At 49.6% G+C, this 18197-nt stretch overlaps 2 protein-coding genes across 22 annotated transcripts in view; one reads left to right on the top strand and one right to left on the bottom strand.

Annotated features, from left to right (window-relative positions):
• KCTD10 (potassium channel tetramerization domain containing 10) overlaps window positions 1–17598 on the bottom strand; it is a 27588-nt gene extending 9990 nt beyond the window's left edge. For both annotated transcript variants that reach the window (XM_005670738.3, XM_013982975.2), the window contains exons 1-3: window positions 17365–17598; window positions 10655–10868; window positions 1184–1353 (exon numbers count right to left, since the gene is read on the bottom strand). In XM_005670738.3, coding sequence (XP_005670795.2) covers window positions 1184–1353; window positions 10655–10868; window positions 17365–17583 — 603 coding nt within the window. In that variant the 5' untranslated portion in view covers window positions 17584–17598. The remainder of the gene's footprint in view (window positions 1–1183; window positions 1354–10654; window positions 10869–17364) is intronic.
• The window catches only part of UBE3B (ubiquitin protein ligase E3B), a 59515-nt gene continuing 58791 nt past the window's right edge, over window positions 17474–18197 (top strand). For 8 of the 20 annotated variants that reach the window (XR_002338835.1, XM_013982967.2, XM_013982968.2 and 5 more), the window contains exon 1: window positions 17746–18197. The gene's annotated coding sequence lies outside the window, so the exon portion shown is untranslated. The other 12 variants (XM_021073732.1, XM_005670736.3, XM_001929210.6 and 9 more) reach the window with 4 other exon arrangements.

Here is an 18197-nt window from a genome sequence, read left to right as displayed (position 1 = left end):
GGGAAAAGGAATGCATGCATGCAAGTTAGGTAGTGGTTGGCGGTGGTGGGTGCATGAGCTAAATCTTAATTTTCTATAATAATGTCAGCAGGTAATGTTGAAAACTGGAAAATCAGAGTCCCGTCATGGTGCAGAGGAAATGAATCCAACTAGGAACCATGAGGTTTCGAGTTCGATCCCTAGCCTCGATCAGGTTAAGGCTCTGGCGTTGCCATGAGCTGTGGTGTAGGTCGCAGATGTGGCTAGATCTGGCATTGCTGTGGCTGTGGTATAGGAAGGGGCCACAGTTCCAATTGGACCCCTAGCCTGGGAACCTCCATATGCCTCGAGTGCAGCCCTAAAAAGACAAAAGAAAACTGGAAAATAAATAGCTGTATTAGAAATGAGTAAACAGAACTGCTGCAGAAAATTGCAAGAGGCTGCTGAGGGGTGGGAGTGGGTGAAGGACATATGGTGTGTTTTTCATACCAACCTTAAGACACTAACTTGACTTCTTAAATGCTTTACATGCATTACTTTAATAAACATAAGAATGAAATAGAAAATAATAAAGTAAAGGCTACAACATTCAGTTAGGGTTATAGTGAGTTCCCAGAAAGCTCGTGGTAGAGATGGTGGGTGCAAATAACCATTCCTCAGGCAGAGAGGCATTATGAGCACTGCTCCCATGGAGAGCCACGCAGTCACTCCCCACACAGTGCTTGGGGGAGGCATGCACACAAATCGGATTCCTAGGACAACACAAAGGGACTCTTCTGCTTCTCTGCCATGTCTTAACTTGCCTTGAACTAGATGGCTGCTGGCTCTATTTAGAAGCATTTGGGGTTTCTAGGGATTTTGCTTTCCCTAGACTTGACCCCAGTGATCCTGCCCCAGGTCCTGCTGAGAAGTAAAGGGTGTCTGTCTGTAGAGATTATGCTGGGCTCTCAACAATGACTTGTGGATCAGAAAACGGATCAAGTTTTATACCCCATGGCTCAGTCCTGAAGCTGCAGTGTACACAGGAGAGGACCCAACACCATGGGGACTGAAATAAGCCACAGGGGAGCAGCTCTAGGATTAATTCATTAACTCTCACAACAGCTCAGTGAGGTAGAAACTGCCCTCATTTGCAGGGGGTAAACGAGGAAGGCAAGTGCATGGGGGCCCTCCCACCCACACTGGAAGAAAGGGTGATACCTACTTGCAGGGCTGCCTGGCACTCTTCCACCAGACCCTGGACCAGGTAGTACTTGGCTTCTGCCAGCAGCTCCTCAATTTCCCGGCGGCTCTCAGGCAAGGGGACTGCTCCGTCACGCAGGTAGTTGAGTATTGTACCAAAGTGCTTCCCACAGCGATCAATGAGGATCCAGCCTGGGAAGTGGGGGGGAGGGCGGGTGGGGGGTGGAGGGTTAGGACTGGAAGGCACTGAGAAGAACTGGGGTGTCTCTTGGCTTCCCTCACCTCTCAGGAGAGAGCAGGACCATGGGACCACAGAGAGGGTTGCGGCCCCACCTGCCAGCAAAGGGCTGATCGGCCAGGCCCTGCCTGGCAGCACTGCCACAGCCTCCAGGCCCTGCTGGCTAGAGACAAGCACACCTTAAACTCATTGGTCGTGGGCTCTTTTAGACATCAGGGCCTTGGTCCTAAAAGCATGTTTCCAAAGTACCCTCAAAAATCCATTCACCAGGAGTTCCCATCGTGGCTCAGTGATTAAGGAACCCAACTAGGATCCATGAGGATGCAGGTTCGATCTCTGACCTCACTCAGTGGGTCAGGGATCCGCGTTGCTGTGAGCTGTAGTGTAGGTTGAAGATGTGGCTCGGATCCCGAGTTGCTGTGGCTGTGGCATAGGCCGGCAGCTGTAGCCCCAATTCGACCCCTAGCCTAAAACTTTAATATGCCACAAGTGTGGCCCTAAAAAGCAAAAACTAAAAAACAAAAACGCATTTACCAGGTATACCCAAGAGGGCTTGCTGCACCACACCTGGATAAAATGGGCCCAAGTGACCACATTCCATCGACAGGGAAAGGCTCTGGCTTGAAAACATCTATGCCCTTCTTCATCAACACTTTTTTCAGACTTCCAAATAACAGAGCCATTTATAAGGAAGCAAAAGGCTCACTCCCAGACTGTGGCATGTGGCTCCCAAGGGTGACCCTCAGACACTTACCAGCACCACCACATGAAGTTCTATCTGTAACCACCTCCCCCAAACAAACAAGCACTGAGTGGCTAATGATAGCAATCAGAGATGAAATGGTGAAGCAAACAGACCCTGGCCTCAAGCAGTTCAGTCTAACATGGGGAGATGGTGCCTGCATTTATTAGATAAGGAAACTTGGCCAGCAGCTGACCAGAACCAGGCACAGTTAGGGATTCTTAAGGGTGGGGCAAAGCAAGCTTGCCCACTTCTCAACATGCTCTCCAATCTTAGCACCAGCCTACAGTGCCTACAATTCCTCCACTAGAGATCCAGGGCTTCACAAAACTCCTCTACTGAGTTTCCACTGTGGCTCAGCAGGTTCAGAACTTGACTAGCAACCATGAGAATAAGGTTCAGAACTGGACTAGCAACCATGAGAATGCAGGTTCAACCCCTGGCATTGTTCAGTGGGTTAAGGAGCTGGTGTTGCGGTGAGCTGTGGTGTAGGTTGCAGACACGGCTTGGATCCTGCATTGCTGTGGCTGTGGTGTAGGCCGGAAGCTGCAGCTCAGATTTGACCTTAGCCGGGAAACTCCCATATGCGGTGGGTGGCTAATAAAAACAAGACAAAAAAAATTCCTCTACTGAAATGCAAATGTTATGGGAGGAGGAAAGGGACTGGTGCCTAGGAAGAGAGGGGGTGCCAGAAAGTGAAGTAAGGCTGGGGGGAAGGCCAGGTAAAATATGAAGCCAGACAGATGCAGAACATCAGGGCCACCTCGGCAGGGGCCCCAAGTCTCCTGCCATCTTCCCCAAGTTGCCAGCACCCAGGGCAGTTAGGAGGTTTACAGAGGAGTTGGTCATTCTCGCTCCTGCTTTCCCTCTGCTTTGCTCTCTGTTTCGGAAAAGGGTCACGTTTCCACTCGCAAGACCACTGTGTCCTCCCCAAGTCCTGCTCAGACTCCAGGCTCTGGGTCGGCTGCAGAGGCCAATGAAGGGCAAGGCACCCTTTCACCTCCCAAGTCAGTTAGCCCACCTTCACCAAATCCAGCCCCACTAAGTGTGCTCTGGTGTTCTAACGCACTAATTGATGTTCTTTGCCACAATCACCAGGAAAGTTGACAACAAGACCACTTCCACACCCCATTGCAACTAGTCCTCAGCCCAAGGTTCCTAGGCCTTTGGTTAATGGTTTGGTCTCATCCCTCCAGAGCCTTCTGCTTAGCATCTCCATGCTGCCATGGCTTCCCAGCTATGAAAATAATCCCCAGTCAGGGCAAACACATGTAAACATGTGATCTAGAGCCAAACCATGGATCCCAGGAAGGATGAGGCCTTCAAAGGTGAGGTAAATCCTATCACTTGACCGTGCCCACTGGACATTATGCTACCACTTCTTTCTTAATCTGAGACAGCAAGTATGGACTCTGTATCTGTTATGCCCTTCAATCGCCTAGAGGGCCTTGAGCAAACAGGATAACCCAGGACAGCCGGACAGGGCCGACCATAGCACAGGGCCCGCATCCCAGGGAAGGGGCTCTTCCAGTTACAGGTGGGGGGTGAGGGTGGGGTACTGTGAGAGCCTGTGATGTCCCAGCAAAGCCAAAAATGCAAATTTCCCCTTAAACTCTCCTGATTTTTCTTTTTTCTTTAGGGCTCCACTCACAGCATATGGAGGTTCCCAGGCTAGGGGTCAAATCAGAGCCACAGCTGCCAGCTTACACCACAGCTGATGCAGGATCCAAGCCAGGTCTTCGACCTACACCACAGCTCACGGCAATGCTGGATCCCTGACCCACTAAGCAAGGCCAGGGGTCAAACTCACATCCTCACGGATACTAGTCGGATTTGTTTCCACTGTGCCACAACAGGAATTCGTCTCCTGATTTTAAAACAGTAAACTGATTCTTTTAAAAACCTGTCATTAACCCACCATAAGGCAGCCAAATCAGGGCCTGCAGGCCACCAGCTTGTGACCTCTGTGTCACTCTGGGTCGGGCTTTTCTTGATGAGATTTAGAAAAACTGTATTATCTTCCCAGCAGTTTTTTGTTTGTTTTTGCTTTTTTTCTTTGGCTTTTTAGGGCCACACCTGAGGCATACGGAGGTTCCCAGGCTAGGGGTCGAATCGAAACTATAGCTTCCAGCCTATACCACAACCACAGCAACACCAGATCTGAGCCCTGTCTGTGACCTACACCACAGCTCACGGCAATGCTGGATCATTAACCCACTGAACAAGGCCAGGGGTCAAAATGTGAGTCCTCATGGATACTAGTCGGATTCGTTTCTGCTGTGCCACAATGGGAACTCCTCAGCAGTTCTTTTTGAGGAAGACTCTGTCCTCTGCGTTTCCCACAGATGAAAACAGAGGCTCAGAGAGGTTCAGGGACATTCCCAAGATGGGAAGGCACAGCTAAACCACAATGGAAAACTCCTATCACAGGAACTGAGAAAACACGCAGAACCTCAGTCTCTGGGAGAAACGACAACCAATTCCACCCAGCTGCTCCGGGAAGAAAACCTCCCTAGTCGCCTTTGATGCTTGGACAACTCAGCTGCTAAGAACAAGGGCCCCTGAAATCAATTACCCAAGTGACAGTCCAGAGTTTCCATAAACGAGTAGGCGGACCGTGACACTGGGCTCTGACTCAAGAATGCTGTCAGGAAATGCTTGTGGTGAAGGAATCATACTTTGGACAAATAAGGGCAAAAAAAAAGAACCAGGCACACTCTCCATGAGGTTTCAATTAGCGTTGTGACTTCAAAATATTTTAGCTGCTTTCCAACCAGGAATCTATCTCTTTGAAACAGTCAGCTCCAGTCCCCAGAGTGCAGAAAAGCTACCAGAAGCCAAGCAGCTTCTTGCCTGTGGGGTGTCCTTCCTGCACCAGGGAGCAGGTGGGCTATGTGGAAGGCTGGTCGAGTCAGGGCAGCCTGGGGTCCCCAGCCCCTTGAGCAGGGCTGGAGAGTGGAATGGGAGGTACAGACCCAGACGCTCCAGGACAGGCTGAGAGACCTAGCAAGGTGTGGTGGTTGAGAGCGTGGGCCTGTGCTGGACACCCAACTCTGCGACTACTAGCTGGATGACGTCAGTGTCTCACTAAACCTCTCTGTCTGGCAGTTTCCTGTTCTAAAAAGGGTGCCTCAGGAGGTAAAAGGTAAGATGAGAGACTGTACAGGAAGCACAGGACACAATGCTGGGTCTATGGGCAGCACTCAGACTAGGTCTTTGATGGAGAGCCTTGTACATGCCGAGAGAGGCAGCAGCAGGGCCCAGTCCCCAGGAGGGTGTCTGCATGGCTTTCAGGGCATCTGAGAGGAGGCTTCGTGTGGGCAGGGAACTGGGCCTCTGGGCTTGCCCCCTCCCAGCCCTGTGTACTTCCTCTCCTCCTTCCCTCCTCCCACCTCCTCCAGGGAGCTGTCACTGATCTCTCTGTCACAAGTATTTAGTTTTTTATGGTCCCCAAACCTGCCTATTCTGAGGTTGCCTAAGGTACTTGGGTACTTGTTACAAATTCCAACTCTTAAAAACTGCCTGATTCTTAAATCAGAATCTCTAGGGTAGGGAGTCTCTACCTCGGCGCTACTGACACTTTAGACAGGTAATTCTGTGATGGAGGGATGGTTCTGCACATCGTAGGAGTTGTGGCAGCATCCCAGGAACACCCCCTCCCCCAAATAGGATACCAGGAAATGTCCCTGGACACTGCCAAATGTCCCTGAGGGTCAAACTCAGCCCTGGTTGGACACTACTGACTGAGATAGATCAAAGGCCTAAATGTAAAAAATAGGTAAAAACTCTGAGGTATGAAAAAACATCATTTAAAAAGTCAACAAGTCATATTGGGAGAAGATATTTAGAACCTAAAATCACAAAGAAATATGATCCATAATATGTATTTCTACAGAGCAATAAAAAAAAAGGAAAATGGGAAAATGTATAAGTAAATAAGACACTGTCCAGCAGCTAAAGGATGAAACACAACCAACCAATACACATAAGACATTCAATGCACTAGAAATTAGGAAATGTTCTCCCCCCCCTTTTTTTAAATGGCTGCAAATGCAGCACATGGAAGTTCCCAGGCCGGGGACTGAATCCAAGTCGAAACTGATTGGTTAAAGGAACATGAGATCCTTAACACACCGCGCCAGGCGGGGGCTCGAACCCGCACCTCCACAACAACCCAAGCCATCGCAGTTGGAGTCTTAACCCACTGCACCACAGTGGGAACTCCTAGAACAACACAGTACCATATCACAACGATCAGATCGGCAATCAGTAAACACTGACAGCGACCAGTGTTGGCAAATATTCAGACCCCTGTGGCGAGTGTAAATTGACACAACCACATAATAATATCGAGTCAAGCCTAGGATGAAATCCCCAATTCCTCTCCTGGGAATAAACTCTAGGACCAAACTCCTGGGTGTGCCTGGTATCATGTGGCAAAGGGTGGGAAGCAAGGCCCTGGAGAAACTCACACATACACAGGACAGATGTTCAAGAATGATAATATTCCTAATGGTGAAACAGTCTGATTAACCATCACAGAACCCAGATCCGTAAACTGCAATATATTCCCAGCATGGACCACTCTACTTCAGGGAAATGTGTGAACTAGGGCTGTTTTATCATGGCTCAATCTCACAAGCATAATGCTAACGAAAGCAAACTAAAAGGCTACAAACTTTGTAACAACACCATTTACGTAACGTTTAAAAACGCACATTGTCTGGGGCCTCAGACAGTTGTAGTAAAACTCATTTATGGCAAGACCCGCACCTGTGGTTCTCAGCCCTGGCCGCACATTCAGAATCCTGTGGTGAGCTCTGAAAACGTCCTAATGCCCGCCACAGCCTGTCCAATTACTCTGGCTCTGGGGGGCCCAGGTGTCAGGGTCTAGCTCCAAGGGTGGCTCACTGTGCAGCCAAGACTGAATCCACCTGAGTGACCCCCACAGCCAAGTTACTTAGAGATTCTCACTGGAAGGGAGAAAGGCAGAGAGGGTAAAGAGAGGCCCCACCGGTCCAGGTGACTTTTTATTGCTTGTCTGAGTGGGGGCACAGGGGAGGCTGTTCCATTATTCACAGTTTGATGAAAGCTTTCAACATACTCCAGAATTCCGCACAAGACAGGGGCCCAGAGATCTCTGGAAAACAGGTAGTGTGGGTTTTCCCACTTACCATACTGACCTCTCACTGGTTCTCTAGGGAATGTGTGAATGTGTTAATTAGATTAACGACTCTCTAATTTACACGCTTCTTCACTCCAAAAACATTAGCCAGAAGGAGTTCCCTGGTGGTTCAGCAGGTTAAGGACACTGCACTGTCACTGCAGTGGCCCAGGTCACTACTGTGGTGTGAGAACTTCCACATGCCGAAGGTGTGGCCACCCACCCCCGCTCCCCGCCACCAAAAGACAAACAAAAATACCCTATTAGCCAGAGACCAGGCACTATTCACAGGGGCAAAATACTACACCAAACAACAGGGATGAAGCTGGCAACTACAGGTGAGAACCACTGGAAAGAATTCGCATTACAAAAGGTGTCACATCAATCTGCCGCCAGTAATGACACTGACGAGGGCTGGAGGGCTCAGGGAGAAATTCCAGCCCTGTAAGAACTGAACCCTCCTGGGGAGGCGTCTGGGAAAGGCCTGATGCCTGCCCTGGTCCTGGGCTTCTCAGAATGTGGAACTGCAGTACTCCCATCCCTCAAAGCCCAAGTGGGCCACTTTTCCCAACCTGCTGAGACTGCTTCCCCATAGCCACTCAGAGGGCTCTGCCTTCCCCCTCTTCACCCAGGCAGGACTGAAGCAAAAATGAACAGTTTCCACTGACTAAGTCTCCTAAAGTGTCAGCAGCTCTGTCAAGGGCTTTCTGACATCCTCTCTGTTGAGGAATTAGATGCACAAGGAATAAAACTCAGGCAGAAGGGCATGGAATGCAACAGAGTCTGCCACCCACCCAGGACTCCAGGTCCCCTCCCCCAAAGCAATCAGTTTCTCAGGCATCCTGCAGAGATTTCTGGCAACACAATGCATACACTGTTCGGTACCTTCGGAGGCCCTGTCCTTTAACCAGCATGCCATCCTGACGGCTTCACAAGCCCGCATGAGCTGCACTTGGCACTTTGGCATGTTTGTGGCTTCCTGCCTGAAGGCCAGGGTGAAGCTGTGAGATGCAGGAAGTCCACCTCATTTCGTAGATCTGAGGGTGTGCTCGGGCCAGGGGTCAAGCTGTGCAGTTTACTCCCAGGGGCCAACAGGACTGCTCTGAAGGACCAGACACTCAGCCCGGCATTCCAGGCCCAAAAGGGTTTCAGTACTAAGCCAGTGGTTGGACCCTAAGATTGCCACGCTTGGGCGACCTGGCCTGGGCCCACATCAAACCAGGGTCAGTAGACAGTAAGAACTAGTAAGCTCTGGGTTTAGTAGCTTGTTTCCAGCCCAGTAGCTTTTAAAAAAGCATCTCACTGGAGATGCAATTTCTCATCAATCGGTAACAACACCAGTCACCCCTCACAGGGTGAAAAGTGAGGCTTAAGTGAAGTAACATCCATCAAAGGCCGTATTGTGAGCTTTTCATAATGACTTGAAGGGGGCTGGAACTGTCCTAATGTGAAAACCTGAGCGTTGGAGTGTCAAAGACAAGCACTGCTTCCCCAGAGATGCTGGGTTTTCCAGGAAGCACAGGGAAAGGATATCTAACAGCTATTTAGAAGCCTGTGCAGGCCCACTGGTTCCACTCCCAGGTACCTCCCAGCTGGGGGACAGGGAAGTTTGCAGACTTTTTCTTTTTTTTTTTTTTTTTGACATGCCATCAGGCCACCAGAGCCAGGGCTTTCAAGGAGACAAGGCTTCTACTTTGCTTTCAAAGTGACTCGGCTGCTTTTCCTGAGCCTCACCAGAGACTAGGCAGGGTAAAAGAAAAGCCACAATAATCCTGAGTTCTCAGATAAGGTCTGTTTCCTTCAGCAGCTGGGGTGCTATTGTCTTGTTTTCCACATACACTCCTGGGCGATGCTGGGTGTGGCCCAGCAAAAGGGATCCTCCCACTCATAAAAAGCTTTCTGGGTGAGGCACAGAGGCAGCTCTGGGACTCTAAACTCACTCACCTGCTGCTGGGCCAGAAACCCAAGTTCACAGGGAGCCAAGGGAAGCAGAACTGTGAGCCCTGCAGCCTGGCTTCTCCAGGACACAAAAGGCATTACCCCAGCTAGCAGATTTCCGGACTTTGGCCCAGGGCCCCCCATCCTATTCCCTGTGTCAAAACTTGGCACTCTTCCAGGAACTACCACCCTTCAGAAGGAATGGTGTGTCAGGAGTTCCCATCGTGGCTCAGTGGATAACGAATCCAACTAGGAACCATGGGGTTGTGGGTTCAATCCCTGGCCTTGCTCAGTGGGTTATGGATCCGGTGTTGCCATGACCTGTGGTGTAGGTCGAAGATGCGGCTCAGATCCCGTGTTGCTATGGCTCTGGTGTAGGCCAGTGGCTACAGCTGCAATTAGACCCCTAGCCTGGGAACCTCCATATGCCACAGGAGCAGCCCTAGAAAAGGCAAAAGACCAAAAAAAAAAAAAAAAAAAAAAAAAGGCATGGTGTGTCAGCACAGAGGCCAGCCTCAGAAACAGGTAAGGTAAGGTCAAGCCAAGCTGTAGCCTGGCCAGGACTAAAGAAAGCTCAGGCCAAGGAACGAAGGATGGGCCATCTTTAAATTTCATGTGACCTGCCCTATATCCCCAGCCAGGGATGGAAGATACCCTCCTGCAGGTATATGAGTGTTCCAGGTAGGAGGAAAGTAGTTATGCTATGTAGGACAATTTTAAACAATTTTTTGACCTTTACTAACATGACTTTTCACCCCCACACACACCCCCACCAAAGCACTAAATATACATACAGTGAACGCTTACTATGGGCCAAAAGCTCCATAGGGTGGCTATCACTGTGCTCATTTGCCGGATGGGGAAATGGATAAATCAAAACAGATTAGGGTCACCAGACACTAAAATGGGGAGCTGTGACTCAAATCCAGGTCTGTGAGTTTGTCAGAACCCCATCCTAGGAGGACAAGGGTCCAGAGAAAACACTCACACCTCTGTCACACTTGAGTTTCACTCTGATGTCATAGAATCACCATGGAGAGAACTGGAAGAGAGCTGACCAGGTGAGTCCTGAGTCCACTGCACAGAGCTGAGGCCTGGGGCATGAAGTGCCTTTCTCAGAGCCACACTGCAAACCAAGAGCTAAGTTGAGACTATGACCCCTGGTCCAGCTGACTCCTACCCATCCTCAGGCCTCAGCTCAGATGTCACTTCCTCAGGGAAACCCTCCTTGACCACACCCCCGATTACATCCGGCCTCCCTGTTACTCATTCTCAAGGCTCCCTGCACGCCTGGTAACACAGAGCACAACAGGAAACCTGGGCCATGTACACTGCCGTCTCTCACTGGTTTGCTGAACTCAGAGGACGCCCTCAAGTGCCAATGTGTCCCCCGCCCAGACCCTGGGCTTACCTTCGCTGTCGGTGAGCACCTCCATGCGCCCGCTGAACATGGCTTTCAGCATGGTGTCCTGCTTGGTCAGTGTCTGCATGGTGGTGTAGTAGAGGGCTCCGCCCACATTCAGCTTCACGTATTTGGAGCTGGGGCTTGTGCCCTTGAAGGAAGTAGTGCGGGTCGCAGCCGCTGGCACCGCTGAGCTCACCACACTTTCTCCTGACATCTCTTCCTGCCAGGGGACGAGACACAAGATCACCAGGGTTGCAGCACCAGGCCTGTTTACTTCTTTCAGCCAGCAGACCACAGCTGGCCTCCAGATGTGTTTTACTTAGTGCAAGCATACATGACGTGGAAAACAAAGTTTGCTCCCGAGGCTGTCAACTCTGGAGAGTTCTTGGGAAAATCTAGACTTCCGGCTTCTGTTAAAATCAGAGGCCAAATAGGCCAGCCCGGGAATGAGTGGTAGGAGCTGGGGTGTTGGCTGTCCTCCAGGGAAGGGCATGCATTTCCCCAATCAGCCCCCAACACCACACAGATGGCTTCACCTGGCTTTACTTGCTCACCCTGGAGACACAAGTTTGCCACTAGGTCTTATGTTACAAGAACTTCCTTTGTGCCTGCTACCCATATAAACAAATACCCTGGCTGAATCCTAAAGCAGCCCAAAGCACTGCCGAGGTCTCTGTTTCCTTATCACCGTGCACCGTGGAACAGCTAAAAGCATCATTTTTCAGCTGAATTACAGATGAAACAAGCTTTTATGAAATTGAGTGGGATCTTAACTATCGTGCGCCTATAAGGAAAAAGTGTTTCTGAGAACTCAACAACAGGCATAAAAACTCTTGGAAGCTGGAGTTCCTGTCGTGGTGCAGCAGAAACAAATCTGACTAGGTACCATGAGGTTGCAGGTTCGATCCCTGGTCTTGCTCAGTGGGTTAAGGATCCAGCGTTGCCATGAGCTATGGTATAGGTCACAGATGAGGCTCAGATCTGGCGTGACTGTGGCTGTGGCGCAGGCTGGCAGCTACAGCTCCAATTAGACCCCCAGCCTGGGAAATTCCGTATGCTGCGGGTGCGGCCTAAAAAAAGACCCCAAAAAAACCCCCCAAAAAACAACAAAAAAAAAAACTCTTAAAGCAAGTTACTGCAAAATTAAAGACTTTCTGTACTCGTTCCACCCTAGACAGCAAGGTCTGATGTCTCCCAACTGGCACTGCCAGCAATCGTCAAAAGAATGTACATACTGTCTGACTTAGGCAGACGTAGGAAAGGAGACTGGTACCTGGCACATAAATCCTCAAAGAAAACATTTCTTGAACAGGTGAAACTCTCTAGCTTGGTGTCCAAGAGTAGGCTGAGTTGTTATTGAATCTGGGGCACAGCATTGAGGAGAAGGCAGCCCTGAGAGCCAGGAGCTGGCCTGGCTTTCACCACAACATGAATGACCACACAGTGCAAAACCATCAGACAAGGCTCTCTGTGGCTGACGGATCGACATAAATAATTATGTCCGAACACAGACAAAAACAACAACAATGTCCCCAACACACGCACACACAAAAAAACCAGTAAGAGCCATGGCTGCTTTTTTACCAATTAGAGCGTGAGCCCCACTCCATCCTTCCTGCCTTCAAGTGAGGAATTGCTGAGACCCAGTCACAGAATTAGTCCTGTTTTCCGACAGCATCAAGGCAGAGCAAAGCCCCACTTCCCTGACTTCTCCCCCCCAAATCACCCACCACAAGCCCGAGCGCTCTGAGATGCCCCACAGTTCTCCCCCAATGCACCAAGGAAAAAAACCTGACTGACTACAGACATGCTCTTGGTGGCTTTGCCAGGAGGGCACAGACAGCACAAAACTTTTAAAACTATTCCCTGATACTGCAAGTGCCCTTCTGGCACAGTGGGTTAAGGATCCAGTGTTGCCACAGCCATGGGGCAGGTTGCAATTTCAGTGTGGGTTCCATACCTGGCCCCAGAACTTCCAAATGCTGAGGGTGCCACCAAAGAACAAACAGAAAAACAACAAAAACTATTCCTTGATACTAGAAAAAAAGATTGTTTAGTCTTCTTAAAATTCTCTATGCCTCTCTACCTTTTTCAGATCCCCCACAATGAACACCTATTACACTTATGGTAAAACACAACTGTTATTTTTTAAATGGAGAAGGGACTGACAAGTAGCAACCTGCCATCCATGGGTGATAGCAGAGACAATGGCCAACTTGATCTCCATTGCATCAAAAGAAATCACCCACTGGGGAACTGGTGGCAGGGTCCTGCAGAGTGACACAGACAAAGAATGGCCTCCTGGGGAGCAAAGTGTTTTCGAAAGAAACTGTTCCTGCTTCATCAAAGGAAAACATCACAAGAAGTTAGGTTTTCAAAAGCTCACCTGGGGCCTCTGTGGCCTGATGCCTAACACAAAAGACTAAAAGCAAGCAGTGACCTCTCCCTTTCAGCTTTCCTCTGAAATCAGCCCCCAGAGACTGACACTAACAGTAACCACCAAGCATTTCCCCCAGAAAGACACTGTCCATGGGATGACAGAAACAGCTTATGGGAATAAAGACCTGGGAGGGGGCCTTACAGTTAAGGATTTTAGGGGGGTTGGGGGAGAGAGGGTTAGTTAAGGAAATTTATCCCCAATGGAAATACTTTAAAGCACCCCTTTCAGATCTAAATTTACACAAAAGTCAGTATGTTTTTGGGAAATGGTGTAGCATTTTTGTAAGGCACTTAACCATGAAACAGACAAAAAAGACATCATAAAGGATAATTTTATGTACTGTACTTTACTTTCCAATACCTTTTTAAAGATAATCAGCACACAATAAAGTGTAGAGACAGATGAGTTTCAGACAACTTTTGCATCTATGGAGCCCCCACTCCAGTGGAGATAGAGAACATTTCCATCAATCCAGAGAGCCCCTCCTTTCCCACTCCTCCCTCCAGAAGATACCACTGCTTCAGTTTCTATCCCCAAGTACAACCATTTAAAACCTAAATGATGTTGGACAACAGCCATTGTTTCCATTCTGTGGATTCCGATACCTTAGCCCATAGACATTCAGTCACTTCCCAAAGCATACTGGTGACAGAGGAGGTGGCTTGGTGACAAAGCAATAATGATGTAGGCAAGTCCTGCCTGGCCTCAAGCCCATGACTGTATCAATGATCATGCTTGGTATGGAGAGTTATGATATATAAACTGAGAAAGGGAGCCCCACACCCCCCTTCTTCAGGAAGTACCAAAAAAAAAAAAAAAAAAAAAAAAAAGCTAAAAAAAGAAAGAAAGACAGAAAAAGATGGGAGGTCATGTGTGGCTGAGGGCTTGGGTTTGGAAGTTGGAACTGAGTTTAAGCCCCCAGCCCTGCCGCTCACCAGCCGCGGGAGCCTGGACGAGTCATCTCTCTGAGACTAGCCCATCGAGCAAGCAGGGACAGCAGGCACACCTCCCCCCATGGCTGCGGTGAAGGATGCCACAGAGAGTCTCAGCCGGCCCCTGGCTCAAACCAAACACGAAGCACTCCAACTATGATCATCTGAGAAAGCTGTTCAAGTCTCAAATTATCCTCTCTCTGGAGATGTTTCTAGCTCTAATGACATTCAGCTGAATTACTTGGAGATACAGGCAGAAACCATCCTGATCTAGAGCTTGAGACTCCCAAATAGACAAAGAAAGCTCTGAACCTTTCTAGAACCCACCTTTCCAAAGGTCAGTCACTATGAGAGGCCCTCGGCAAAAAGGTTCTGGCTGTGTCCACGTCCCTAAACGCCAGTCACAGGCAGCAGACGACACAAAGCAATAGACAATAAGCGTCTCACAGCAAATCTCTCTTCAGAGGACTCCTCAGCCATCCCCACTGGGATCTTGCTTTTTAACTTGTTTCAAAGGCTTGAGTTCACTATCAACAAGGCTGGGGAGGTGGGGTGGCAGAGAGCAAAATTGGTTCCAAGAAACAGAGGTAATTAATACTTGAGCTATTGGTTACTGATTGATTCAATCAGTTTATTCCAATTAGATGGACAAGTCCAGGCTTCTCTCCCCCTCTGAGAGTACTGTTGCTGATTCTAAACAGTGGTTCTCCACTTAAGAAAAAATACTGGTTCTGGGCCCTACCCATGGAAATTCCTTTTTTTGTTTGTTTGTTTTTGTTTTTAAATGGCCGAACCCACGGCATGCGAAAGTTTCCAGGTCAGGGACTGAATCTGAGCCGCAACTGCAACAATGCCAGATCCTTTAACCCACTGTGCTAGGCCAGGGATCGAACCTGCACCTCCCCAGCAATCTGAGCTGCTGCAGTTGGATTCTTTTAACCTACTGTGCCGTGGCTGCAACTCCTATCCATAGACATTCTGATGTAATTGGTCTGGGCATAGAGCCTGAGCAAAAGAATTTTAAAATTTAAACTCCCTAGGTGATTCCAGTGTGCAGCCAATATCGCAACCCACTGTTCTAAAAGTTCTGTGTAGCCCCCACTCCAGTCAGGCTACATTTAACTTCCTGGTCTTGGAGAAGCTCCTCAACCTCTTGTTCTGTGGGTCCAGTGAATTTCTGACCACACATAAAAACAAACCAAATCATCAAAAGCAAAAGCAGGTCCCTACTCACAGCTTCAGGCCACATACAGACAGGAAGCAACTGTACACATGCTTAAAAAATAAACCATCAGCCCAAGGTGGGAAACCTTTGACTTGAAAAGAGGCCCAGGCAAGGACCACAGGAAAAAAGGCACCAAATCCCTCCCCCTTAGAGGTTTCCTCTACATCTCTATTTAACTATCTCCCTGGTGTGTGGGTTGGGGGAGATGTGTGTGTGGAAGGTTAGAACGAGCATTTAGCAAACCTGGACTGCATGTCTGTGTGAAGTTCAGACAAATGGCTTCATAGGGGATCAGTTTCCAAACTTGTAAAATTCAGTTAAAACCATATGCTTCATAGTAACCCTCAAGGAATAAATGAAGTATTTAGCATAGTTTCCCTTCCGCCCCTCAAGCTCTCCTGAAGACCAGAGGTTCCCAGCCCAGGTGGCAATGGACTCACCTGGGTGCACTTAGAAAGTACTGATGCCGAGGCTTCACCCCAGAACAATTCATCAGATTGGGGAAGGGTGTGGCAACTCTGAAACCAGTGTTTCAAAAGCTCTTCAGATGATTCTAATGTGCGGCCAGAGCTGAGAGCCACAAAGCTAAGGCGTTTCTTTAATCAGCCAGATTCAAGAGTCACTGCCTTGAGGCCAATTATAAAACTTTCCCAAACTGAGGGCACTTCTTCAACTCAGAAAAAAGTCTGCTGTTCCATTTCAACTAAATTCAATCAGGCACGTTAACTGTAGCATTGGTTTGCATCTGAAACTTACAGAATGGCTTCTGCCCAATTTCTTTCTTTTGTGTTGAACACACAAACCATCGGTCTATTCCTCTCAACAGTCTAGTGAGGAAAATGTTATCATCAACCCCATTTTAGGGGAAGAAAAGTAGGAATCAGAACTATTAGGGTCCTCCGATGCCCACTCTCATGCCCCTCTATTACATAGCCCAAATTAAAAAACTCATTACTCTCAACCCCTGCACAGCTTTTGCTGAAACAGACTGCTGGGCCCCACCCCCAGAAGTCTGCGGGACGGCTTGAAAACTTAGCCTTTTCTACCAAGTTCCCAGGTGATGCTGCTGGTCTTTGAGAACAACTGCTTTGTGCTTCCTTCCCCTCAGGTGGAACTTATTTTGCACAAAATACTGTCGTCCTAAGTCAAATACAGGTTGAATCTTTTTTTTTTTTTTTTTCTTCAGCATTGGCCTTGGTACTAGTGTGCCCTAAAGACTGCACTTTCCAGGGAGGAGCCATGGGACAAACAAGTAAAAAGAGAATGTGGGTTGAACTTTGGTCATTCCCACCCAGGGAAAAAGCTATTCGAGGAACAGACCCTTGATGGCTTTCAAGCACAGAGAAACCACCCCACAGCTAGGAGATGGACTGTGAGACACCCCAGCTCCTTAGGCGTGACCACCTTGGACCTTGAGGGAAAGGACTAGATAGGTACCCAGGAGCCAGATAAGGGGCTGGACTGCGTGGCGAAGGGACCCTGACTTCAGACCCCTGGCAATCCTCCGCGGAGTTCCCAAGACCCAGCGCACACTCGCCCGTGGGCTCCCTCCATTTATTTCCTCCACTCCACTGGTTCAGGGGTTCAGACGTACCTGGAAGCCACTTCCCCGAAAACCATTACCTTCTACCTCAACTTCCAAAGCTCCCTCAAAGCTCCGCTCCTAAGGATCCCACTTCACCCTCTCATAACCAACCCATCTCTCCTTCACAACCCTCCCCAAATTCTCATTTTCCACCCCAAATGTCCGTCTTCAATAACATCTCTTTGTTCTCTCTTTAATCACCAACTCCCATTTCCAAACAGCCCTAAGACTCAGAGACTGCCCTCTCTACTCACCCGCGCATATATTCCCAAGCCCAGATGCCCTTTCCAGGATCCCCAACAGCCAGGGACACCCCCCCTACACACACACACAATTTTCTCACGTACAGTTCTCCGTCCAAAGCCCTTCCCCCACCCCGGGCTCTCCCCGCATCCTAATGCTCCCACCGCCTCTCCCCTACCGCAGCTGCCCCTCAGCGCACCCCTCCTCTAGGTCTCTGCCCCCTCTACTACGCCTCTGTCCTGCTCTCTCCGCTGCCTAGAGCCCCCAGTCTATGGGCACCGCCCTCCTTACCATGAAAAGTCGGAGGACGCCGGAGTCTCCAAACCCGGACTGAAAGAGACAGGAAACACCCAGTTCGCGTGAGCCGGGGGCGGAGGTGGGGCCGGGGCGGGAACTTCCGCTCTCTGCACCCTCCTTCCGCCCCGCAGAGGGCACTTTCCTAAAGGATCCGGTGTACCCCCAGATATAGGATTCCTTCCTTCCAAATTCCTCGGTTCGAATACGCTGCATCTCTTCTCGGACGAGTCAGGAATTTATCCTGCTCCTGAATCATCTGTTTTGCCAGCTTACAGAGAGGAGGACACGATGTATGGAGGTTTTCCTTCCCGAACGCAGAAGCTCTAAGGAACTTTCGTTTCCCGGAACCGAATAGCTGTTTCCCGACGGAACTCTCATGGAGAACACCCCGGGGCAAGATGGCGGTCTGGCCGCGGCCGCTGCCCCGGGTCTGGTACAGCTCGGCAGTTTGGGGCTGAAGCTGTGGTCACTGCGGCCCCGACCTCTAGCACCGGGGCCTCGAGCGGATAAAGGTCTATGGCCTGCGGGTAGCGAGTGGGGACAGGGTCTTGGGTTCTCCGGGGGCTGGGGCCGGGGACTTGGAGGGAGGTGGCCCGGAGGCCCGAGTCCCTGCTTTGCCTGGTCGGAGGGGCAGGTGCTGGGGGCTAGCTTTCGGGCTCCAAGGGTGTCTCTTCGAGTCCTTTTTACCTCTGGGACAATAGGCCTTTATAATCGGACTTATCCTGGGTGGAAAAGACTTGTTATTGTCGTTGTCGATGCTGAGAAAAGACGCCGGGCCTCAGGAGTCATCCAAACCGGAGTTTGAATCCTACTTATTCTGACCTTGG

This window comes from Sus scrofa, chromosome 14 (genome assembly GCF_000003025.6).
Source record: "Sus scrofa isolate TJ Tabasco breed Duroc chromosome 14, Sscrofa11.1, whole genome shotgun sequence".
Taxonomy (NCBI): Eukaryota; Metazoa; Chordata; class Mammalia; order Artiodactyla; family Suidae; genus Sus; species Sus scrofa.
Note: the sequence above shows the minus strand (reverse complement) of the source record. Positions and strands in the feature narration are given on the sequence as shown.